We start from the raw sequence: 26,067 nt of genomic DNA, 5'->3' as shown, positions 1-26,067 counted from the left end.
TTCATTTTTAATGCAGAATGCCTGTTATTAGCATTCTCAAAATAAATGAAATACATCTCCAAAGCAGTATTTTTTGGCATGTATACTCCCTGTTCAGTTAGTGGCCTTAATCTTGATATCCTTAATCAATGGATGTTATTGACTGGTAAAATTAGCATACATACTTTGAACTACTGCCTTTAAAAAATTGTGGCCATTTTAATAAAAGAATAGCAAAATATTAAAGGAGTAAACAATCTGTGTCAGAAATTATACTCCAACATTAATAACAGGCACAAAATATTGCAGTACCTAGGAATTTGAAATTCAATTGCTAGTATCATAATATCCATCAAATTATTTCACAGGAATTTTAGTAATCTGCAAAAGTGCACTTTAAAAATATGCAGTGGGTACAAAAAGGAGCTAAATAGGTATTGCTGGGCATTTATTTTACCATGTTTCCCACCTCCCCTGCGTAGTAATACCCATTTTAGATGATTCTGGCAATCAGGAAAGTGCAGTTTTAGTAATTTTCAAGGTGAAATTAGCAGGCATAAAAAAGACTACGAAGCCTTGGTGTCCCTGATTGCACCAGAAACTATGTCCAAGTATTAAATAGGAAGGACTATTCTTTCCTGGGTTGTCTAACATTTGTGAAGTGACATGAAATAAAAGTGTCTTCATTGTAGGAAATACCGTTAGCAAATTAAGTATGAGAGTTTCTACTATGAGATGACACTTTCCTTTTGTGTCTGATACTGACTTTTATTACAGGCACTAGAAATCTTCTGTGTCATCTGGAAGTCCATAGATGGAACTTAAGATCAAGGGCTGTCTCATTGAGTACTCAAATGTAGCCACTAGGTAGTGTTTGCTATGGGTACGAGAGTACCGATGAATAAGTCATAGTCTATGACCTCTATGAGTTTATATTTTGAATCAGTGACTTAGTGCATTATTTCATTAATAACAACATTTGTAAATAACAAGCACTTTCAGATCAACCTACAGACTTTATTCAGTATGTTAATTTACCAAATCCCTGAACTCTGGGTCAGGATTTAAGGGGCTAGCCAGCTCCCATAGTGGTATCAGACGATGCCTCTGGTGAAGCAATTAAAGCTGAGAGGGCTGTATTTGAAGTGGCCTTGACCTTTGATGGTGATTGGTTTGTCAAGGCTTCACTGCAAGATGAGTGTTCCTCGACCTTCAGCAGTGGTTGATAAAGGCCTAGGTGGCAGGATATCCAGGAAGTAGCAGTTGTTGATGTATAGATTAGTTGTAAGTCAGGTGTTTGAGTCAGAAGTTGCCTTAATCTCTGTGTAAACATATTGCTTGAGCCTCTAAAAGCAAATATTTATTAAGCACGTACCATGTGTAAAATACCATAGTGTCTTAAATTATTGTTTACCACCTTCACAGTATAAAATATAAACTCTGATTACTACATTGCAATAAAATGCAGTCAACTCAGACTTTAAAATTAGAGTATAAATGACTGCATGAAATCTGTAGTCGTTTTGTATCAGATTCAATCTATAGCCAAATTCCTTTTAGAGCATTATGGTATAGTTTGCTTCTGTATTATTATTTTTATTGTCTTCCTATTTTAATGTCTTGTCATTCTAAACACTAATATCATTACTTTTGTAGCTACAGTTAGTCATTGCTAATATTTTACTATTTTAATCGACACATCTATTTTAAACCAGTAAGTGAGATAGGAGAATCAGACTAGAAGGGCCCACGTTTGCTACTGTAAGTTAGTTTTCTTATACCTCGACAGTAGTGCCTACTTTATAGAGAATCATTCTTTTAGACAGAAAGACAGACCGTACTTGTAGGTTAAACTCCTTAAGAGCAGGAACTTGTTTTTTTTAATAAATGCCTAGTCTCTCTATAGATATTTATTGAGTACCTGTTATGTATCAGGTGTTAAGCAGCTGGGATATAATAGGGAATAAGATATTTTTGGCTTCCATGTAAGTTTTAGATTAGCATACCTGGAACATAAATAGGTACAAAAAACACATGTGGTTTTAGTTGTTGAAATTGAAGCATTTGAAAGTGTATTTATGACTGAAAATTTACCTTTCACTAAATTATTAAGGCAAAAGGACTTTATCCAGAGACTAAAGTTTACTAGAGATGAATACATAGACTCCTACATAATTTAATTTTTCTCTTTGTATTTGGGATATTAGTCCACTAACACATTTCTGTTCTCATTAAAAATTATTTATGTTCTGTCTTGTTCCTGAAAGTATTTCATGTAGTTTACACAAATGTATAAATATGGCAAGATAAAATAAAGAAACAGAATGAATGGAGCTAGGAGTGATATTAGAATACATAGCATATCGCTTCTCGGCCTTTTGGCTAAGATCAAGTGTAGAATACATAGCATACATATGAGGTGTAATCAAATAATATGGTTAATGTTTAAATAAAAAAAATTTATTACATTAAAAGACACATTGCCATCGATCCCCCTCAAAATACTCCCTCTCTCTTTGAACACACTTATCCCATTGTTCTTGCCACTTTCTGAAGCAGTTCTGGAAGTCCTCTTTCATGGGTGTCTTTAGTTGTGCTGTCATGGCTGCCTCGATGTCCTGAATCATTTTGACTTTGGGGAAGAGCCAGAAGTTGAATGGTGCTAGATCTGGTGAATGAAGGGGATGAGGACACACCGTAATGTTTTTATTTGACAGAAATTGTTGTATACCAGAGGTGGTGTGTGACATGGAGTGTTGTCATGATGGAGGATGATTTAGCACACTGTAAAACACACCTTCTTTCAACCATAGCTCACACTGACTGACTGCCGAACAAATTGAAACTTGTCACACACTGTTACTAAGGATCGACCCGCTGCTCGCCATATTGAAGATCCTGCCTTCCCGTTGAATGGCACTCGGCAGCAGCATTCACCATATTTTGTGATCACAACAGAAAGACTCCGTGTCACACATTGCTTCTGGTATGGCAAAATCTATCAAATAAAAACATTACGGTGTGTCCTCATCCACCTTATTCACCGGGTCTGGCACCATTTGACTTCTGGCTCTTCCCCAAAGTCAAAATGACCATGAAAGGTAAACATTTTGAACTTGATTCAGGACATCGAGGCAGCCATGAGAGCACAATGAAAGACCCTCATGAAAGAGGACTTCCAAAACTGCTTCAGAAAGTGGCAAGAACCACGGGATAAGTGTGTTCAAAGCGAGGGAAAATATTTTGACAGGGATTAATGGCAATGTGCCTTTTACTGTAATAACTTTTTAAAGATTTAAACATTCACTGTATTTTTTTATCACACCTTGTACTGTGAACTTCTAGTCAGTTACAGGTGCCATCATATGGAACTCTTATCCTCCCACCACAAAATCTATAATTCTGCCTATATCTTTACCTGTAGTTTCCTTTCTTTTAAAAATGTAGACCCTGCCTCTTATGAAAGATCAATCCCACCACATGTTCTGGATGTTATCCTCTTTCAGTTTGTGCAGGACTTTGGTTCTGCACTCTGTCCTTATCTCCCTTGCATGTAGGATCAATGTCATTGTCCTGCAAACATGTTCAATTATCTCTCATTCCCCTCTCCCAACACACAAAAAAATACACCCTTGATCTTCACATTTCTCTCCATTTCTGTTCCATTTCTCTGTTTGACATTTCAACAGCATTTTTCAAAAGAATCAATTACATGAACTTTATTTTCATGTCCTTACCTCCCATTTATAGCCAACCTACTCCAGTCTGGATTTCAGTCCCTTCCCAAACCGCTGAAACTGTGGCCGTGCTCAGCGGTGATATCTGTGTTGGCACATCCAGTGGACACTTTTCAGTTCTCATAAATCCCAGCTGCACTGACCTAATTGACCAGTTGTTTCTGCTGGAAACACTCTCTACTTCGCTTACGTGTTCGTATTCCTCCTGCCTCTCAGGCCACTTCTCACCTCAGTCATTTTCCCTTGTTCTTCATCCTGTCCCACCGAGGTGCCAGAGCTCCTTACATCTTGACCTTTGGCTTTCCTTTCTCTTAATACACACGCCAGTGATATTACCCGTTGGCTTGGTTTCAGATATTATCCGTATGCCTTCCCAAGTTTGTTATCTGTAGTTGACACCTTTCTTCTGAACTCCATACTCATATATTCATCTAATCACTTGACATGTGCTCTTTGATTTCTCACAGGCATCTTGAACTTAACATAAAAATTTTTTTATCTCACCAGAATTGTATCTTCCACTTCAGAATCCTCTCTTTCACTCTTCCCCATTTCAGTAAATGGGACCATCAACACACAGTTGTTCAAGGCAGAACCTACAAATCATTTTTGATACCCCGTTTTCCTCTGTCCCCCCCATGTCTAATACATTACCAAGTCCTAGTTGTTGTACGACAAAGCACTGCTGTCATTTGTTTACCTCTTTCTACCAAATTGACAGCCCTGGATGAAATTAAAGAGCTCAGGCCTCCTTCCACTGAGAAGATCCAAGCGAGTATAGGATATTCCTTGCAAAATTAATTTGGACACCATATGTGAGAATGGTTACCATAAAACCGACTTAAGACTTTTGAAACAAATGTAAATCATCACCATTAAAAATAAATCATTAAAGCATCTATAGAATGTCTTGTAAGCAGTGCAACTTTCTAGTGTACTCTCCAAGATGAAGTTGATGTTTGCAGTACATAAAAGAAACTAATTGAAGTATAAAATAATTAAAAGTTGGGGACCCCTACCCAAACTGATAGTTTTTGTTTTAGAATACAAGTTCCTAGTCCCTTTTTTGTAATCTTTGAGGCAAGATATGTTTTGAAATTCAGGGTTTTTTTAATCTTCATAATATGGTGCATAAACCATATATAACACTTCTGTGGGACCTTTGGTACCATCCCATAATCATATTAATATTTCTGCAGCAAAATATACGAATATTTACACTAAAGCGGTAAAAACTAAATAACCCCATGTTAGTTCAGGTCAGGTTTTGCTGTCAGATGAGTTCAGCTCAGATTAGATTTTGCCACCAGAAGAGTCATGAAAAACTTTCCGTTTCTCATTTTTGGGACTTTGGATTTCTGGGTAAAGTATTATAGACCTGTAGATAGTTTGTAGCCTTTCTTTCTGGCAATAATTAGGACATCTAGGCCAGAAATTTTTTAGGGCACTCCTAGATCATGGTGTTAAAACCATATCGTCTTCATGTACAAGATAGCTTATTTTTCTCTGTTAAATGTAACAGGAGGGTGTGTGTCCAGTGGGATCTAAAATTGGAGTTAATTCATTCAGAACCAAGGTGTGTTCTTTGTGTTAAAGGGTCATCATCCTAGAGTTGAATTACTTCACATTTCACTGTGAAGCAGATAATTTGAAGTATAGTGTGGTATACTTTTAAAATAAAGCTGGCTTTGTTCTGTTGTTCATAGAACGTAATTCCTGGAGGGGATGCTAGAATCTATTTTGCTTATTTTACAGATGTCATTGATCTCTGGAAATGTAAGGAAAAAGAGGACCCCACATTTTCTGACTCTGTACAACATCTCACAGCTTCTGTGTTAGAGCAGAGTACAGGGATCCTGTCCCACAAAGGAATCTAGAGTAAGGACCTTCAAGGACACCTGGGGAGAAATATCCCCAGCAGAAGCCACATGATTAGGCCATTTTATAACTACTCAAAATGTGAAGCGCTAAAAGAACATAAGGAAGTTTAAATGCTATTTGTATGGTTGAGGCAAGTCTTATAGATTTTCTAGAGAGGGGAATCATAAAATATTAGAAAAACAATTTTTTCATTTACTTTTTCTATATGGATACATAATTGAGAAAGAATGTTAGAATAAATGGAGTTGGTAAATGCCACTTATATTTAAGTATGTGAGGTAAAACTTAATGATATAAGCTTCCCATATTTAGCTGCAATATTTCTTTTTAGTTAGGTTTCCTTTGCAGTCTTTTCTGTTTTTCTCATTGCCTTGTTGAAATTTCAGGCAGATATGTCTTCTTGGAAGAAGTCAAACGTTAACCACCATTACAACAAAATGAGATAAGTCTATAAATACTGATTCAGAAAGATGTCTCAGAAATAGTATATTAGCTAGCTTTCTGTCACTACTGAACCAAATTGCTACACACTTAGTGGCTTGAAATAACACAGATTTATTATTTTACAGTTCTTTAGGTTAAAGGTCAGACAAGTCTCACGGGGCTAAAATCAAGGAGTCAGCAGGGCTGCATTCTTTTCTGCAGGCTATAGGAGAGAATTCAGTCCTTAACTTTTCCAGCTTCTAGAGGCCATCCACATTCCTTAGTTATCTCCTCCCGCCAAATCTTGAAAATGAGCAACGTAGCATCTCTCTGACCCTGCTTCCATCATCACATCTCTTTTTCTTTCTCCTTCTGCCTCCCTCTTCCACTTTTGACTCTTAATTACATCAGGATAAGCTGGATAATCTCCCTATCTTAAGGTTACCTGACTAGTAACCTGAATTTCCCTTTGCCATGTAACCTAACATATTCACAGGTTGTGGGCATTAGGACGAGGACGTCTTTGGGACCATTTTTCTGCCTAACCTATGTAGTAAGTCACAAAAGAAAGTTGTGAAACAGTTTGTAGAATTTTAATTCCATTTGGATTTCAAAAAAATGAGTGGTGGTGTGAAATTATATGGTGTAAGGTGAAATCCCCTTTAAGAAAACTCTGTATTCAAAAATAGTACACTAAAATAGAAGAAAGATCTGACTTTTTTATTCACTTTACCAAAAGATTCTCAATATTTTTGATTGTCAGGCAGTAGGACAAAAGTCAACTGACATACAGTTAATCAGTTGTCAAGTGTGTCATGCGCTTCCACACCCTCCCAGAGGAGTTCTCTGGTTTCTGCTGGGTGTTGTTTAACTTGAATCAAGGCAACAGTTACTCCTTGATCTCTGATAGATACACAAGTTATGTCTGGCTTCAAAATTTCTCTGTACACCATTCTCTTTAGTATATTTCTCTGTACACCAATTTCTCTTTAGTACATTTTAGTAAAAGTTAATTACTATCACCCACAAAGCATAGCGCCACTTAATTGTATTTATTACAATAACAGCTTGTATTCAATCTATTCAGATATCTTTAGTTTACATAGTTAGTACCCTTCATCCAACTTTGAATGATTCAAAATCTTTCTGAAATAAGCATTAGGTAAAGAGCAATTTCCTCCAGATACACAGATGGGAAACCGTAAGAATTCACTGGCAACGTGGAGTAAACAGATGGATCTTACATCACTCCTGCCGGGACGGGCTGTTTTCAGAGCAGTGACAATGACGTATCTTTCTGCAGAAAAAAAAATCATAAATTTGGCCCCAGTATTTTTATGGTTCATACAAATAAAACCTCATTGCCTTTATTTCCATGAGTTTTGATGCCCTTAAAAATGTGACTTTTGTAGTTGAATTCATTGAGCATTTCTGTCTGTTTATTTCTCTTTATTAAACGTTGAGTTTCTGAACTGATAGGTCATGATGTTTGTACCATAATTTTCATACAGCTCTTTTCTCTTTAGTGGTTCATTTTAAAACATATTTTAAAATTCAAACCTCTCTTTTAGCCCTTTGGATTATGGTTTTGAATTAAGGTTTATTTGGGGAAAATACTGCTCGTTCCAATAAGTGGAAAACTTTGTATTTTAATGATATAATATTTTGTGTATATTACTGAAGAATGTAAATTCAAACTACTTGAATTTGATACCTTACTGAAGAGATTTTAGAAATTCTTTCTTACTTAATTGGTATTTAAATATTCACGTGTTCCAGAAGCATTTAAAAAGTAATCTTAATGTTTATGAAATGAATACTTAACACATTGAGTTTTTCAGATTGAAAACTGCCTTCTTTATAATAAAAAATAAACCAAACAAATCTGTTGCCTGACCAAGTACAGCATAATTGTAGCTAGTCTTTTCTTCCTTGACATTACATTTGACAGTCAACAGGCATTTTTATAAGCTCAGTGGGAAGGCTCAGTCTAGATATTCCATTCTGGAAGCCAGGATATGAAATAGTTTAAATAGTTCCAGTGCATATTTATTGCCCAGTGAATGTGCACTTGTTAGAGGGCTGCCCTTTTTTTTTTTCCCTTCCATCTGTGGGATAAAATAGCAAAGTATTCTTTAACTGCTCTTTGTGCTTACCTGTGTTTTGCCATGTAGGTCAATAAATACTTTTGCAAAGAGGAAATGATTTGGTGATGGAGCTCTCCCGCTGACCGATGGACTCAAAGAAGAGAAGGTAAAACCATTTCTTCTTTCTCCCCTATCCTTCTAGGAAAACACAGCAAACAATTCCATGTATGTGTGGCCTCTCTTCACTTTAATTTTCTTGATGATTGTTGAGAAGAAATAGTGACTTTTGTGTTGATTGGTAAAGAGAGAAACATATTAAAATAAAGTTGATTAGTGATAAGCTTTGCTGCTAGTTCTATCTTATGCTTATAAAAGTTACAAAAGTCTTCATCATTTTAAAGGTTTTGAAGCCATTTTTCTCACAAATAATTTCCAGTTTTCAGAAATAGCCTTATTAATTGTAATCATCTTCTATCCTTGAAAACCTGTCATGGATGTTATTTTAAAAGGAAGATTAAGATTGTGGCTTCCCTTCCATGAAACCAGGGTCATGCCTGTTTATAATTTAGAGAAATATTATTTTACAAAAGTAGAGAAATTCCTAGGTATTATGAAATAAGATTTAAAAAGCTTCTGGTCATTAAAGTATTGGCGTCAGTGTTCTAGAAAATAAGAGTATGAAAAAAATGTACAATCATTGGTGACACATAGGAAAACTTAGTATAAAGCAATCCCAGGATATCTTAATATACCCTTTTCTTAGAAGGGGAAGCAGTTGGAATATGGTTGTTTTATGCAGCTGTGTGTTTTGTGTTCTTTGAACCACAGTCATAAGATGGATAGAATTCTTTAGCTAGAATGTGAGTAAAGCTTGAAGGATTTTGCTGGTACCTATTATAAATTTGATTCTTAAAATTTTAAATAGCAATTATACAGTTGCTCAGTGTAAAGTGAAATACGGATCCTTATTCCTTCTTTCTCATCAAATACTTTTTGTCACATTAAAAATTAAAATTGTACAGTGCGGCCGGTTGGCTCAGTTGGTTAGATCACAGTGCTCGTAATACCAAGGTCACTGGTTCGATTCCCACGTGGGCCAGTGAGCTGTGCCCTCCACAACTAGACTGAAAACAATGACTTGACTTGGAGCTGATGGATCCTGGAAAAACACACTGTTCCCCAATATTCCCCAATAAAAACTTTAAAAAAAAATTAAAATTGTAAAATAAGACTTCAACTTGGGTCATGTTTTAATTTTAATATCTAAACGAGGAGTTAATGTATTGAGTAATTAGAATCTTGAAATTTTATGCTACTAAATCATAAAACTTCAAAATACAGCCCAGCTTTTGTTTGCTTCTTGGATAAAGTAATTTCTGGGTTTAGATTATCCTCAAGCCTTTAATATAACTAGTTGTTTTATCTCTAACTCCTGTGTCATAACCAAAGCTTAGTTAAATTATCAGTGTGCTGCTCCCCTGTGTGCTGGTAAAAGGTACAAATCTCATGAAAATATTAAGAACAAAAAATACAGCCCTGAATTGCAGGAACACTTAAGTGATTTTTCTTGATATTTGTAGCTCAACAGAGGCAGAAGGATCCAAAGAAAGAGGCCTGGTCCATATCTGGAAGGCAGGATCCTGTTCTGTAACACCAGAGAGATTGCCAGGCTGGGGAGGAAAGACTGTTCTTCAAGCGGCCCTTGGCGTGAAACATGGAATTCTTCTGACTGAAGGTATTGAAAACAATGGCTTAACAAATACTAACTGAAACTGACATAATGCCCGAGTGTGTAAGAGCAGGTAAAAGAGTTACTGGATACCAGGTGTTCTTAATGAACTTTGCTGGAGCTTATACTCTTTTTGTTTACAAAATATGTTCTTACTCCCTTTATCAGAAATCAGATTAGTTCTTAAATTTCATATATACCAAAACTAGAATAAAAGGGAGAATTATAGTTTTTAAATTTTGTAGCAATAAGTACATGAAAAACTAACTTTTTTGAAAGATTACCTACCTATTCAGAGACTTTTTTGCTGTACCTTCTTCATTCATTAAAAGTATCAGAATAACAATGCTAATAATAGCTAATGTTTATCATTAAACAATTATAGATGTTATCCACTGCACTAAGCACTTTATATGTGTTATTTCTTTGAGTCTCCACAGCCACCTTATGAGGTAGCTACTATTATTATCCCCACTTCACAGATGTGGAAGCTGAAGGTCAGGTTAAATAATTTCTCTAAGCATACATGTCTATTAGAGTGTCAGAGTTAGGATGGGAACCCAGAGAGTGTGATTTCAAAGCCTGCTTTTTAAGCTACTTGGTTATATCTCGTCTCAGTACAGTTTTCTGAGGTATAAATAGCAGCTCATAAGAACATGTAATAAAATCTATAAATCTATAAAAGATAGAAACATAGGCTATAATTTATGTAGAGAGCTACCTCTAATTTTTGTGGCAGTTTACCAGCTCAGTCATGGCAAATTTGATTTGGGCCAGGACTGCCATCAACTTCACTAATTTATAAATTTCTACTCTGTAAGCATTTATTAAGTGTTCACTAATGCTTTGGTGTTTTCTGCATAGAAACTATGGGAAGACAAATTCTAGGAAATAAAGCTTAAATATGACCTTGGTGGTTTTACAGGGTTAACTTGAATTTCACTTTATTATTACATAACTTTTATTATAATAATACGTACCAATACATTATTATACTAGGCCAGAATTTGGAAAAAGCCTTATTTTAAAAATGTAAACTATATTCAGTGCATGCCTTTGGGTTTAAAATATGTAGTTCTCAAGCATATATAAGTGGAATTCTGTTATTGATTTATTAGCCCTCTGTAGGATATTTAGGAACCTTTATGAACACAATTATCTTGAAACATCTAGAATCATACCTAAAAGACTGGGAAACTGCGGGAAAACTTTTAAAAAGTATGTAGCTTATCAATGTTCATGTTTAAGTTTCACTATTGTAGTTTTTATCACTGTTCTGGTTTTAGTGTCAAAGTCACAAAAAAATCTCATCTCACACAAGTGTGTAGTAGTTTGAAATGGAAAAAAGTTCTCCAGTGCTTTTTTAGACGAGAAAATGGTACTGATTGAATGCTAAGAATTTTCAAGCTTCATTGTCTCTATTTAATTTGACCTTTAGCTCATAATTCAATGAGGACACTTCATTGATTCACTATTTTTGAGGTACTCCACATTAAACAAAGGGGGGGGTGTCTAAATATCCATTTCTTTGCAGTATTGCTCTCTCTAGTGGAATAATGTCAATTGAAAGAGTTGGTGAGCTGTTGCAAATGTATATTGCTGTATCACTTGGGAAGAAAGTTTTAACTGTTTTAACCAGTGAGCTTATTTTCTCAATACTCTTCATCCAGACGAAATTCCCTAATAAAAGCTTACATCTTCCCTCTAGCTGCTGTTGTGTTCTTCCTTATATACATGGTGTGGGGACTTAATTTAAATGTATAAATATATCTGCCATGTATAATAGATCAAAGATAAAGTATGTATTTCTTTTTCATCATCAATTCAATTGCTTCTTTGTGGGGAGAAAATAGTGCTTATTTCTTCATTCTGTCTGTAGAAACTCTTCTTGCAGAAGACAATGACTAAATCTGCATAACAATCTTATCCTTGTTTACTGTGCTTTTCCTGGTAACTTCCATAACTGACTCCCCTCCACCTCAGCATCTTCTGGCTTCAGCTGAAGGTCATATTCCAAGTGGTGGATCCAGCCATTTTGGCGAGTTACTCAGTTTTCCTGGGTTTCTCCTATGTGTACAGGAGGTATACGTGTTATTAAACTTTTGTTTTCTATATAACAAAAGTTATATATATATATAAAAGTTTTGTTTTTCTCCTATTAATCTGTTTTTTGTTACAGGGATGTCTCAAAAGAACCCAGAAGGGGAGAGGGAAAAATATTTTTCCTCCCCTACAGAACAATAGACTATATGCCATATAGCCTAGGTGTGTAGTAGGCTATACCACCTAGGTTTGTGTAAGGGCACTGTGTGGTGTTCGCACAATGACGAAATTGCCTAACAATGCATTTCTCAGAATGTATTCTTTTTTTTTTTTTTTTTTTTAAATTTCATTGGGAAAGGGGAACAGGACCTTACTGGGGAAGAGTGTGTACCTCCAGGACCTTTTTTTTTTTCCAAGTCAAGTTGTTGTCCTTTCAATCTCAGCCATGGAGGGTGCCTGTTCAGCTTCAAGTTGTTGTCCTTTGAGTCTTAGTTGTGGAGGGTACAGCTCAGCTCCAGATCCAGTTGCCGTTGCTCTTTGCAGGGGGTGCAGCCCACCTTGCGGGAGTCAAACTGGCAACCCTGTAGTTGAGAGGATGCATTCCAACCAACTGAGCCATCCAGGAGGCAGCTCAGCTCAAGGTGCCGTGTTCAATCTTAGTTGCAGGAGGCGCTGCCCACCATCCCTTGCAGGACTCGAGGAATCAAACTGGCAACCTTGTGGTTGAGAGCCCACTGGCCCATGTGGGAATCGAACCGGCAGCCCCCGGAGTTAGGAGCACAGAGCTCCAACCGCCTGAGCCACGGGGCCGGCCCTCAGAATGTATTCTGGTTATAAGTAGTTCATGACTGTATTTTATATATAACATTTAAAAATTATACGTAATATGGTACACAACATGAAGATAGCCACATCTTATTAACAGTGGTAATTTCTGTACAACCTGGAGGTATAATGCTAATTTCGTTGTTGTTTTTTAATTTTTTATTGGGGAATATTGGGGAACAGTGTGTTTTTTTGTTTTGATTTGTTCTGTTTTTCCAGGGCCCATCAGCTCCAAGTCGTTGTCCTTCAATCTAGTTGTGGAAGGCTCAGCTTAGCTCCAAGTCCAGTCACTGTTTTCAATCTTAGTTGCAGGGGGTGCAGCTCAGTATCCCATGTGAGAATTGAACCGACAACCTTGTTGTTAAGAGCTCGTGCTCTGACCAACTGAGCCATCCGGCCGCCCTTCTGGCAGCTCAGCAGCAGCTTGTTGTGTTCAATCTAGTTGTGGAGGGCGCAGCTCACTGGCCCATGTGGGAATTGGCAACCCTCATGTTAAGAGCTTGCGCTCTAATCAACTGAGCCATCCAGCCGCCCCTGAAAGCTAATTTCTTAATTTTGGCCAAAATGAATCTACTATTTTTGTGCCATTGCATAAATCTTCTGCTTCTCTGACTTATTCAGTAGTAGCGAATGTTGTAGATATTAGCAGTGTGTCATTTTATCTTCTACTTATTTTATCTTGTCATGATCGTTTTGTCTTTGAATGCTTGGAATCTGCTTCTGTAATAGCCTACAATGGTAGGCATTAGTAGTGGATTGCTGCTAGAGTTTTTAGGGTGAGGCTGAAAGAAAGGAACAATACCTCCTGCAATCTAGAAATTCTCACTATATTTCAGAATGTTAAAAGATGTTATTTATTAAAAGATGAATAAGTTTGGAATATTATATGCTTGAACCAAATCTCTACACTGTGCTTTCGAAAAAATAAAAAACAACAACCCTATTTTGTTAAACCTAGAGGGGATTCAAAGTTTTCTGATAAAATTTCTATTTAATTTCACAAACTCCTTTTTCTTTTTTTTTTAAACTTTCAGATGGTGCGGTCTACAGTTTTGGGACTCTTCCCTGGAGAAGTGAACCAGCAGAGATTTGTCCGAGTACTCCCATTCTAGAAAATGCCCTGGTTGGGCAATATGTTGTTACTGTGGCAGCGGGGAGTTTTCACAGTGGAGCAGTGACAGAAAGTGGCGTAGCATACATGTGGGGAGAGAACTCTGCTGGCCAGTGTGCAGTAGCTAACCAGCAGTATGTTCCAGAACCTAATCCTGTCAGCATTTCTGATTCTGAGACCAGTCCTTTGTTAGCAGTCAGGATTTTGCAGTTGGCTTGTGGCGAGGAGCATACTCTGGCATTGTCCATAAGCAGAGAGATTTGGTCATGGGGTACCGGTTGTCAGCTGGGTCTCATTACCACTACCTTCCCAGTGACAAAGCCACAGAAGGTGGAACATCTTGCTGGGCGTGTAGTGCTACAGGTTGCCTGTGGTGCGTTCCACAGCTTAGCCCTTGTACAATGTCTCCCTTCCCAGGATCTGAAACCAGTCCCTGAAAGGTGCAACCAGTGCAGCCAGCTCTTAATTACTATGACTGACAAAGAAGATCATGTGATTATATCAGACAGTCATTGTTGCCCATTAGGTGTGACCCTGTCAGAATCCCAGGCAGAAAACCAGGCCAACACTGCCATCAGCCCCTCCACTGAAACCCTTGACAGCCAGGGAGAAGTATTTGAAAACACTCTTGTAGAAAATGATCTGCCTGTAGCTACCAAACCAAACGCTGTAAATGTTCAGACCACAAGTAGTGATGCCATTTCCTGCCAACGAGACGGCGTGAAAGCAGCTGAAATGTCTTCTGCCGGAAATATACCGTGCTGTCCTGACACTCAGGCAGTAAATGAATATGTGCAGAAACTGTCAGATCACTCAATAAGAGAGAACTCAGAGAACGATGAAAAGCCAAAGCCATCTCAGGTATCTGCTAAATTTTTTAATACAAAGCTATTTCTGGAATTGAACCATCTGAGTTTTTCTTTAGAAACTTGAAAATGCCTAAGGCTTGATAGCACTTTTTTGAATTTGACTATAAATCTCTCTCATCTAAACCTAGATAAGGAAAAACCTGGATTAATTCAAAATTATTCTTTAGGTTCAAATTCTGGCCCTTTATGATGTTGAAAGATGCCACGCTGGGCTTGTTTTTTAAGGAGCAAAATCCCATTTGTGTTTTTCCCTAGTATTTTCCCACCATGACTAAGGTACTGAATTTTGGTGGGCCCTTCAGTAGTTTAACCTAATATAACTATATAATATAACAAAGATTCTTCTGACCTGTATTTGTACATTCTTCAGGTTCTGTAGAGAAAAGCCCGTTCCTTTTTTATCAGAAAAGGTTGCTATATGTGGTGGACCCTTCAGTTGTAGGCGGACTTAAGAAAAAACCTTACTGGCATTACATATTGTTCAAATTTTTTTCAGTTATACCTGTGGTCCTTACTGGGCTTTTTCGGAAGGGTAGTGGTGGTGAATATTTTCTTCATCTTATTTAAACTACTCTCATTATGAAAGCTTATTTCCCTGCTTAAAATGAATTGTTCTAAAGGGATAATCGTTTTTTCACTTTAGGGTAAGCCTTTTAATTTTGCTTTACCAAAACTCTAAGCTAAGTAAACAAAAATGTGTAATCGTAAAAAGGGGTGTTTTTTCAGGTCATTGAAATGACATAGCCTTTTGATTCTTTATTGTTGTTTACTATGTCAGAATGAAAACATAGTGTAGAGGTGTTTTTAAAAACAGTTTTTATTTCACAGTCTATTCACAGAACCTTGTGGATATTTGATTTTTTTAAAAAAGTAAGAATAAGCCATTTGGAGGAAGGTATTATAAAAGTATAAACAAAACAATAATAATTTAACAGGAATGCATGTAGACAATTTCTAGACTTGTACATGTTATAAAAAAGTTTGACTTTGACTTTTTAAAAGTCATTCCTCTAAATTGAAGTTAACAGTTTATTGTAGACAGTTTATTTGATTACTAGATTATCACCATTGCAATTGCATTGTTCTTTGGACTTGTTTTCTTAAACATTTAATGTTTTTGTTACCTATGTTAGTTTTGGCAATGTGTGTTTATATAAATTTAATTCAATTTTGCAAACAGTGTCTCAATCATACAGCTAATTCATTAGGAATTTATGTTGCTTAGGACAAGTTTTTTCTCTTCTGGCCAGATATAACTGAAAGGGTATCTTACTTTTGTGAAATAAACCCAACTCTTTGGCAATGTAGCCTATATTTCACTATTGAATTTTATTGTTGGTGGACTGGAACTCCTAAAATGATGTCTTTCATCAGAATTGCTAGCTATGTATTTTTGTTTTGTTTATTTTATGTATTGTTAAATGTAATTAAGTAGAAGAGCCAGTTAGAACAATAGTTTAAAGTTTATATAAAGTAGAGTTTTGTGATTTTTTTTTTTTTTACCTAATGGTAAGAGCCCCCTAAAATAGTCACCCCTAAATACCATCGCTGCTTCTATTACCAGCCTTTGTAAACAAAGGGTGGAAATAATGATGCTAGTTCTTTTGAACAAGTTATCATGGGGACTGTATCACCAAGTAAATTATAAACTTTGTATTTGTCTTTTGTTTTACACGGTATATTTATTTTGTTGAATATTTTAATTAAAGATACTTGTACAGAAACGGCTTTTCTGAATTCTGTATTTAATTCAACAAATGTTTTGAGTACCTGCTACATGTCATGCACTATACAAGTCAACAGGGGGGTTGGTTTTTAGTTTAGGATAAATTTAGGAATGTATGTACGAGTATACCCTTTGGGACCTTGGGGTAGTACATGAAGCAAATTGTTTATTGTGACCTATGCTGGTAAGCCAAAAGCTTTTTGTGTATGTGTTTAGTAGATACATTTAATGACTTTCCTTTTTAGTAAACAATGATGCTTAATAGCTCAAAATAAATGTCAATTGATTTTTCACTAAAATATTAGAAAACTTATTTTGACTCTAATACAGCAATGAATAACACTAAGAACATTGGTTCCAAATGTTTAATTATTAACCTCCCACATTTACTCTCTCTGTTAGCAAGAGCAAAGGTAATCCTTCAGTTTACCTAGCCCTTGGGTCATGGAAAATAACTCACTGAGGAGACAGTAAAAGACTTGAACATAAGAGTGTAATTTAGGGGCTGACAGGCAGAGGTATAACTTATTTTTCTACCTATAAATGCCATATGTAAATTTCCATTTATAAAACATTTTAGGAAAAGCCTTTTTTTAGAAATAATTTTTTTCTGATTTTTCTTGGTAGCATTCTGTGTAAATTTTCCTAAAAGGGATCAATAATAAAACTTTCATCTTTTCAACCTTCTATCCAGAGCTGTCACAATGCATTTCATGTTAAAGACTGTGATTTTTCATACCTTTTTTCTCCTCTCCCCTTTTACTGTGCTTAATTTAATAAAAGAAGCTGGGGTTTATTATTAAACACCATGGAAATACACAATGCTCAAACAAAAAGAAGTACTTTTGATGAGGAGCTGTGTTTTGTGTACTCACTGCCATACAATGTGTTAAATCCATGATCAAGATGACTTATCTTTAAGTTGGAGATAAAGAGACCTTTGTTTTAGATACTTCTATTTGTAAATAGTGATATATGTTAAACCATATTTTATTGATTACTTTTTGTATAAGGGATTGTGTTTTTATATGCTTTTTTATGTGTATATATTGCAGCCTCTTATGGAAGAAGCAATTCCTAATCTTCACAGCCCACCAACCACAAGCACCTCAGCGCTAAACAGCCTTGTGGTTTCTTGCGCATCTGCCGTTGGTGTGAGAGTGGCTGCTACCTATGAAGCTGGGGCTTTGTCTCTTAAGAAAGTTATGAACTTTTACAGTACAGCCCCTTGTGAAACTGGTGCTCAGGCAGGGAGTACTTCCATAGGCCCAGAAGGTCTGAAAGATAGCAGAGAAGAACAGGTTAAACAGGAGTCAATGCAAGGAAAGAAAAGTTCAAGTCTTGTGGATATCAGAGAAGAAGAATCAGAGGGAGGCAGCCGAAGACTCTCCCTCCCTGGATTGTTGTCACAAGGTAAGGAAATAGCCAGGTTTTGTGAATTGACTTTTGCCGACTCCAAAATGCTCCTGACATCAATCATGTGCTGTATGGTAATGAATTAGCTTTCCTAATTGCTGAAGCTGACATAATTCAAATGTCAAAATGTATTTAATTTTGGTCATCATAGTGGTTTTAAAAGTTAGTTATGTTTCTGTCTGCTTTAGAAATAACGTTAGAAAGTAACTTTTTCATGATGATCGCTTGTCACGCGGGGCAGCCTGCGGGGGTGGGGTAGGGTGGGGTCTCTGCTCCCGCTCCCACATAAGAACGCAGGATATGGTGAGGCCAAAAAGGAACACCCATGGAGCCATAGGTAGGGGAGTCATACCACTATAGTCTCACTGGAGGCTGGATTCACACGACATGCGACCTGCTGTCCGCTTTTCTGCCAACCGACCGACCGACTCTCTCCCCAACTCCCCTCGACTCTCCTCGACTCTCCTCGACTCCCCAACGTAGCCGCGGCAGTTATATTAGTGGCCAATGGCTCAATGGTTACAGCTGACGGCCATCTACTACCCGAGCCAGCACCCCTCCACATGAGGCCGAGAGCCTGGAAACTTTTCTGGGGCTCTGTCCCCACACCACTTTTGCTTATGGACCTTATTTTATTGTTCTGGAGTATAGCAATAGCTTCCCTTATTTCCTAGTTGGGGCGTATACTCCAGATACAAGAAGTTGCAGATGTGACCATTGGGTAGGTGAGGAGTTACAGTACTTGTCCTGGAAGTAGAGATAATTTTAAGCTTCAATAAGAGAAAACTTCATTTTCTGAAACCACCAGCAGCAATAAATCTTAGAATATGAAGAATATTACACAGTTGGTTCTTCTACATTTCTCAATCAGTTGAGGAATCTCAGTCATCTAGACTTCTGCTTCTCTGAATGTGTTCTGCAGACCTTTGACTTCAGCAGCATCTGGGAATTTGTTAGAAATGCAGGATATCAGGCTCACTCCAAACCTAATGGGTCAGAATATGCATTATAACAAGATCCCCAAGGTGATTAGTGTGCGCTTTCAAGTTTGAGGATTAGACCAGGAGACCAGGAGTTTGCAAACTTTCTCTGTAAAGAGCTAACAAGAAATATTTTATGGTTTGCAGGCCATATAGTCTCTGTTACAGCTGTTCAACTCTGCTGTTGTTGCTTAAGAGAATCATTAGTGAGCAAGGCTCTATTCCAATAAAACTTGATTTACAAAAACAAGCAGTGGGCTGTATTTGACCCACTGGCTATAAACCATTTTGTGCGAAGCTCTAAACTTAGGAATCCTAGACTAATAAAATGTACCTTTTCTGCTCTGCCCCTGTTCCCTACACTTGTTCTACTTACTCATTGTACTTTCTTGTGCCACTGAGCACTTCTGTTACCTTGCCTCCTGATTTTCATTGTCACTAGATTTTCATCTGTGCAAATGAAACCCCGAGTCCTGATTGATTTGACTGTGTGTTTATAAAAAAGTCCCAACACATTGTATTAAGTCTGAAGGAGAATCTTGTGTGAAAGTTTTCTTAAATGTCTTCTAGCGTTTTTAGTATCAGCATATTTGAGATCTCTTTGAAGCACAAATGTGGAATATTGACTTTTATCATGTCATTAGACTGTATGAAAGCTGCAGTCCTACTAACAGACGTATTTCCTTAGGTTAAATTTCCCTAAGTAACCTAAAGTATCTTCAGAAAAAAATTTACATGTACTCTTTTTCCCTCTCTCTTAAAATTACCTGGAGTACATCTTTGAGGAAACTTCGAGTGGATTTATTTGAGTTTCTCTATATACAAATGGACAGTGTACTTAACCAGAAAAGGTGTTCATCATACCAGTGATGGTCCCTTTTTGTGACTCCCAAGTTAATGCCCAAGTGATTAAGTCTACACTTGGTGACATTTAATGATTTTCTTCAAAACATATCCTCTCACCAGATTGGTGTACATAGTGTTGTATACCTTTGTTGCAATTTTGAACCCGTAAAAGATGAAAACATTCTTCTCTAAAAGATTAAGTTCTCTATACAATAATTTGAAGCAGGCAAAATGCAAAAGCTTTTTTAGTACTTCCAATTCATAATCTTTTTCCCACCTTAGATACTTCTAAATTTTATATCTAAATAAGTTATTTATTACAATATTTATATTTGAACTTAGACCTTGTCTTGGAAAGGCTTCACTTTTCATGCTGCTTTGAAAAGGCAACAATATTTGTCAGCCTTAGTGTAGTACTTTGTTAAGCATATTCTTTAGAATACAAGTTCCACAGAGTGTCACACAACATCCTGTGTAACTTAAGTGTTACACAGAAAAGAATTCTCTAGCCAAATGTTTGGGAGCTGGGTAAGCCAAATTTAAACAATTTTTGATTGCAGGACTTTCAGCTCCTTCAGCATGCTAAAGTCTGTGTGAATCTCTACGGGGCAGGTAGCCGGAGGATAGAATGTGGTAGGCAGCATTTGCCAAACTCATTTGACTAGTAAATCTCCATTTTTCAGAGTACCTATACAATATGTTTCACAAAACCATGTTATTGTATTTCTTTGAAAATCAGCAGTTTATCAAAATATCTTTTCCCCCACTCATCTACTCCCTCACCTCATCTCTGGTTTATTTTCAGTTTCCCCCAGGCTGTTAAGAAAAGCTGCCCGGGTGAAAACGCGGACAGTGGTGCTGACCCCTACATACAGCGGAGAAGCAGATGCTCTGTTGCCTTCTCTGAGAACAGAGGTGTGGACCTGGGGGAAAGGGAAGGAAGGGCAGCTAGGACATGGCGATGTTCTGCCTCGGTGAGTGCTGCCAGTATTGACTGGTAGGAATGGACTTAAATAGCCTCTCTCCTGGGACAGTCTCTCCCTTTTTATTTCCTCATGGAGGAAATCTCCCTCAAAATTATACTCCATTAACTCTGATTTAAAAGGCAACTCTCATCTTAAACTTGACTTTGTTCCTCACAGTAAAGGACTTGAGTATCCATGGTGCACCTTTCCATCCCATCATGGATGTGTATTTGTCTTGCAACACAGAAAGGGGTTCAGGTTGTATTTCATTAGAACACTTGAATGTCTCAGATTTTTAACTTAGAAAAAAGAACCAGTGATTTCCTTTTTTAACCTAAAAGGTATCGCTCTACTGCTGTAAGAATAATTATAACTGCAATATTAAACCATGTCTATCAATATACCTCAAGGAAAAGCTGTTGTTTAGGAGGAACTCTTATGATATTAATAAATTAGACATTTGTGAACGTGTGTAAATGGAATGATTATCTAACACAGTTAACATTAATGTCTGTAAGCAGAGTGTAGGCAACTGTGACATTAAAAAAGAAGATTTAACTCCCCTCAATGGTTATATTTCATTGGTCCTAAGTAGTCTCTCTGCCAACTGAATCATTTTGTAGTTTGATGATTCTTAACAGGTTCTGAATTATGGTGGTTAATTAGTGATTGGTAGATAGAGATTAAATTAAAACCATCCAGAATTACTTAGGAGTAGGTTGAACATAATACCCATCATTTTTATTTCAATGTTTTCTTTTGAAATGCTCATTTTTTACTTGAAAGCACTTACTCTGTAATTTAAGAAAGGTCATGATTCTTGCTGAGAATACTAATTTGAGTTTGTGAGTATGTGTGGTTTTTTTCTTTAAGGCTTCAACCATTGTGTGTAAAATGTCTGGATGGTAAAGAAGTAATCCATCTGGAGGCAGGTGGTTGCCATTCTCTTGCACTTACTGCGAAATCCCAGGTAGGAAGCAAACTATTAAAAGCTGATCTTAATTTCGTGGAAGGCCAACATGACAGGATTGGACCATCATTTATTAAGTATCTGCTATGTGATATCATATCTCATTTGATCTTTCCAGTGTTTTACATTGCATTGCATTATTTCCATTTTAGAAACGAGGAAAGGGAAGTTTAGGGGAATTATGTAGCTTTGTTAAAGTCACACATGTGATAGTAGAGTTTGAATTAAATACTGGTATACCCATCAAAGAATCTATAATGTGTTCTCGTCACAAAATAGAATTCAGAAGTTTCTAGGGTATTGGTGAATTTCTGTTCATTCCTCGATGAGGAAAATCCATAAGTAAAATACTAAAAGAAGAAAGCAAAAGGCATTTTTCTCTTTCAAAATTGTGGGACCTGAAAGTGACCTCCAGACTCACTTAAAACCATGACTATATATATAAACCTCCTAATAAAAGTAGTTTTTTAAGTTATTCTTAAATATACGAATATGCATATAATGATTCTTCGTTAGTCCTTTCATCTTTTTAGAAAAAGTCAGTGAAGGATTCTAAACCTTTAAATAAATGTTTTATTTTAAGTTTCACATAGCAGGCTAGCCAGAAAACTAACATACCCTATATAAATAAATATAAATATTAGGAAAGAAACGGCTAACTTACTGTTTTTAATATGACGAATCATCTAAAAGGTTTTAAAAATAAGATATTAGGAAGGTGGTCAGTTATAAAATAAGCACATAAAAATTGCTAGTTTTCTTATATATATAAAGTAAAACAGAAAACACGGTTAGGAAAAAGGAAGCTGTTCACAATTACAACAAAAGTATTTATGAAATAGAAATATTCTTAATAGGAAAGAATATCCTATTAAGAATATTCTTTTTTTTAAAAATGATGTCGAGCATTCTTTCATATGCTTATTTGCAATCCCAGTATATTCTTTTTATTTTATTTTTTAAAAATAAATTTTATTGGGGAATATTGGGGAACAGTGTGTTTCTCCAGGGCCCATCAGCTCCAAGTCGTTGTCCTTCACTCTAGTTGTGGAGGGCGCAGCTCAGCTCCAAGTCCATTCGCCATTTTCAATCTTTAGTTGCAGGGGACACAGCCCACCATCCCATGTGGGAATTGAACCGGCAACCTTGTTGTTGAGAGCTCACGCTCTAACCAACTGAGCCATCTGGCTGCCCCAAGAATATTCTTAACAGGAATAGAGCCCATATGACACAAACTCGAGAACTCTTCTAATAGGTCATAAAAGAAAATGGGAGTAAAGAGGCAGAGATTTCATTTTTAGATAAGAAGAGTCAGTGTTGCAGAAATGCCATTTCTCCCTATATCATTAAATCAGTACAGTTTAAATTCAATACAATCCCAAAATAGTCCAATATAATATTTACAACTTGATAAAATGATCCCCAGATTATCCTAGGAGAGTAAACATAGGTGCTGAGCCACATAAATTCTGCAAAAGAACAGAAAGGAAGGGTAAAAATTAGCCATATAAAATATATTATAAAACTACAAACAGATCAGTGGAGCAGAAATATACCTGTAGACTAGAAACAGACCCAAGTATATATTAGAATAATAGTATATGATAAAAGTGGGCATTTCAAATCAGTTGGGGAAACAAGACTGAGTTTCCAATAAATACTGTTGGAACCATTGGCTTCTTATTTGCAGAAGAAAATTAAGATAACTACATATTCTACTTCTGGCTGAATTAAAGATGTAGATGTTAAAAAGTAAAACCTTACATGTAAAAGAACAAATTCAGGTGATTTTTAAAAAATAACTTTGGGTGTAGAAAAGGACATAACATCAAAATCAGAAATTAGTAAGTAAAGTGTATGTTTGTTTACACAGTAAACAATCCTAAACAGCAAAAAACACCACAAACAAAATTAAAATGCATAACAAACTGGGTAAAAACTTTTGTAACATATATGACAAAGTGTTACTACCTGATACATAAAGAAAAATTGTCATAGGCTATTTATGTTCCATTCATAAAAGAAAAAACAGAAATGGCCAGCAGTGAATGAAAAGGTGGTCAACCACTTAGTAAACAAATTTAAATTGAAACAACAGTAAATTTTAACACCCATCAGATTAACAAGGGTTGCATTTAATACTAAGTGTTGGTGAGGATATGGAAAAAAGGTACATACAAATGCTGGCAAGAATGTATTAGGTTGGTGCAAAAGTAATTGCGGTTTTTGCAGTTATTTTTAACCTTTTAAACCACAATTACTTTTGCACCAACTTAATACATTGGACCTTGCTGAAAGATAATTTGATAGTGTATATCAAAAATCAGAATGTGCATATTCATTAACCCAGAATTTTTTGCCTAGGAATTTATCGCAAGGAAATAGATACACAAGTATGTATATTCAAGAATTTTTTATATTGAAAATTGGAAAGAAATTATTAATAAATGTGATTATTTGATTAGGTAATTGATTCAACTATGCCCACGGCGGAGTTCTGTGGAGTTACTGTAAGTGATGTGGCTCTACAGTCACACAGAAATATGCCAGTGCATACGAAGCATGAAGTGAAAAGTATCAGATCACAAAACAGCATTGATAGTATAGTTCCATTTTATACTTTCCATTTTGTATACATGTTATATCAAATAGTAAAATGTTTGGAAGCAGATATGTGCGTGTTCCCTAAACAAAAGAGGAATTTTCTCTAAGTGACCTACATCAGTGATTTTCACTTTCTTTTTATTTCTCTGTACTGCCACAGTTTTGTACAGTGACCATGAATTACTTTTATAATCAGAATAAACAAAATCATTTTCATTGTAGATAGTCAACGTAATCTAGTTTTCTTTTGTCTATAGCGTAGCCTAGGTACTTGTGTTTCTTTTTCAGTGACTCTTCACATATAAAAAGGCTTTCTAGTCATTCCGTAGCACTCCTGTGTGCTACAGAGTAAAGAGTCATAATTACTTTTTCTGTATAGCACTTAGCTTTATTTTTTTATCACTTTCTTTGTAAAGACAGTGTAGGATAATTCCTAGGATTGAATCCTGGCTCTGCCACTTACAAATTTGTGTCCTCTGTGGGCCAGTTTCCATATCTGTAAAAAAAGGATTGTTGTGAAAATGAAACAAATTAATACACAGAAAGTGTTAAGAGCAATGCCTGGTGATAGTAAACACTGAAAAATATTAATTATTGTTATTGTTAACCCTTAGACTCTGTGTCTTCCTATGTACTCTGTCTGCCCAGTATCTCTGGTCTTGTTTAAAAATGAATTTTCTTAATATGTTATTTTAAAGAGTAGAAAGACTCATATAAGTAATTTGTGGAAAGACTAGTGTAAGTAATTTATGTGTAACTCTTAGTACATATTATACATACATACGCATATATATGTTATTATAAAGGTTCTGAATTGACATGCAAAATCAGATTTACAACTCTTACGTATTTTTCTGTGGTTTTCTAATAGGTTTACTCATGGGGTAGCAATTCCTTTGGTCAACTTGGGCATTCCGATGTTCCAACAACAGTTCCTCGTCTTGCAAAGGTACTTTTGTGATCTGGATAACTTCTGTAGGGACTTATTCCAGAATTCTAAGTTATAACACTTTCCATTTCTCCATTTCATGTTTAAAAAAATGAGGAAAACAGTATATTTATAACCTAAATTTATTTTGATGTACTTAATTTCTTTCCAGATACGAAGCCATTTGTTTTTAAGCCAAATGTGGTTTTTTTGAAGTGTTAGTTTATATTTCTTTTCTTCTTAGCGTCCACTGTTCATTGAACATTCATAGTTCTTTTGTCTTTTTTATTAATAAAAAGTAAAAATGAAAAAGTTCTTTCATTTAAAACAAATGTTTCTAGAACTATGATATTGACTTCTGAGCGTTATACTAACAAATGCCTACTCTGACTTCTCACTTAATTTTGATTTTTACGTAATGTTATTTGATGGTGTTATGTCTTGCTTTGATTTATTTTACACACAAAGTCATAATAGTAAAACCTTTCGTAAACCTTTTCATTTTCTGAAGCTAAAAGTGTAGATGAATGATTTCTTCACTGTGTGAATTGGTTTTCGTTTATGTAATGCTTCTTAGAGACTGGTGATTTCTAGTCCCTTTGGTGCAATTCCTAGAGGAGTGTGTCTCAACCTTTTTTTCTGCCGCCAACACCCTGAAGAAATACTACATCCTCATCAGTAGTACTGACTCCTTATACAAGATTTGTTTGTATTTTGGGGGGTGGTGAGTGGGGAGTATGAATGGTGACAGCTTAACAGAATGGAAGGTGGAGTTCATGTTTGTAGTTTGATCCTGATGTCGCCCCATCCCAAAACGTACTCCCTCCACTGAGAGTAACAGAGACTAAAAAAGCATAGTTACTTCAATCCATGATCCGTGTAAATATGTATCCCAGTGATGCACATATTCATTGTGCACTGTGCATTCATCACTATATAAGACTTCCA

General features: G+C 36.1%; 1 protein-coding gene across 3 annotated transcripts in view; it reads left to right on the top strand.

Moving 5' to 3' along the window:
- Nucleotides 1–26,067, top strand: part of ALS2 (alsin Rho guanine nucleotide exchange factor ALS2) — a 74,719-nt gene that overhangs the window by 7,149 nt on the left and 41,503 nt on the right. For all 3 annotated transcript variants that reach the window (XM_081050558.1, XM_081050559.1, XM_081050560.1), the window contains 7 exons: nt 8,195–8,273; nt 9,688–9,842; nt 13,739–14,676; nt 17,466–17,823; nt 20,458–20,626; nt 21,491–21,587; nt 25,063–25,140. In XM_081050558.1, coding sequence (XP_080906684.1) covers nt 8,254–8,273; nt 9,688–9,842; nt 13,739–14,676; nt 17,466–17,823; nt 20,458–20,626; nt 21,491–21,587; nt 25,063–25,140 — 1,815 coding nt within the window. In that variant the 5' untranslated portion in view covers nt 8,195–8,253. The remainder of the gene's footprint in view (nt 1–8,194; nt 8,274–9,687; nt 9,843–13,738; nt 14,677–17,465; nt 17,824–20,457; nt 20,627–21,490; nt 21,588–25,062; nt 25,141–26,067) is intronic.

This window comes from Rhinolophus hipposideros (assembly GCF_964194185.1).
Source record: "Rhinolophus hipposideros genome assembly, chromosome: 6".
NCBI classification, from domain to species: Eukaryota; Metazoa; Chordata; class Mammalia; order Chiroptera; family Rhinolophidae; genus Rhinolophus; species Rhinolophus hipposideros.
Note: the sequence above shows the minus strand (reverse complement) of the source record. Positions and strands in the feature narration are given on the sequence as shown.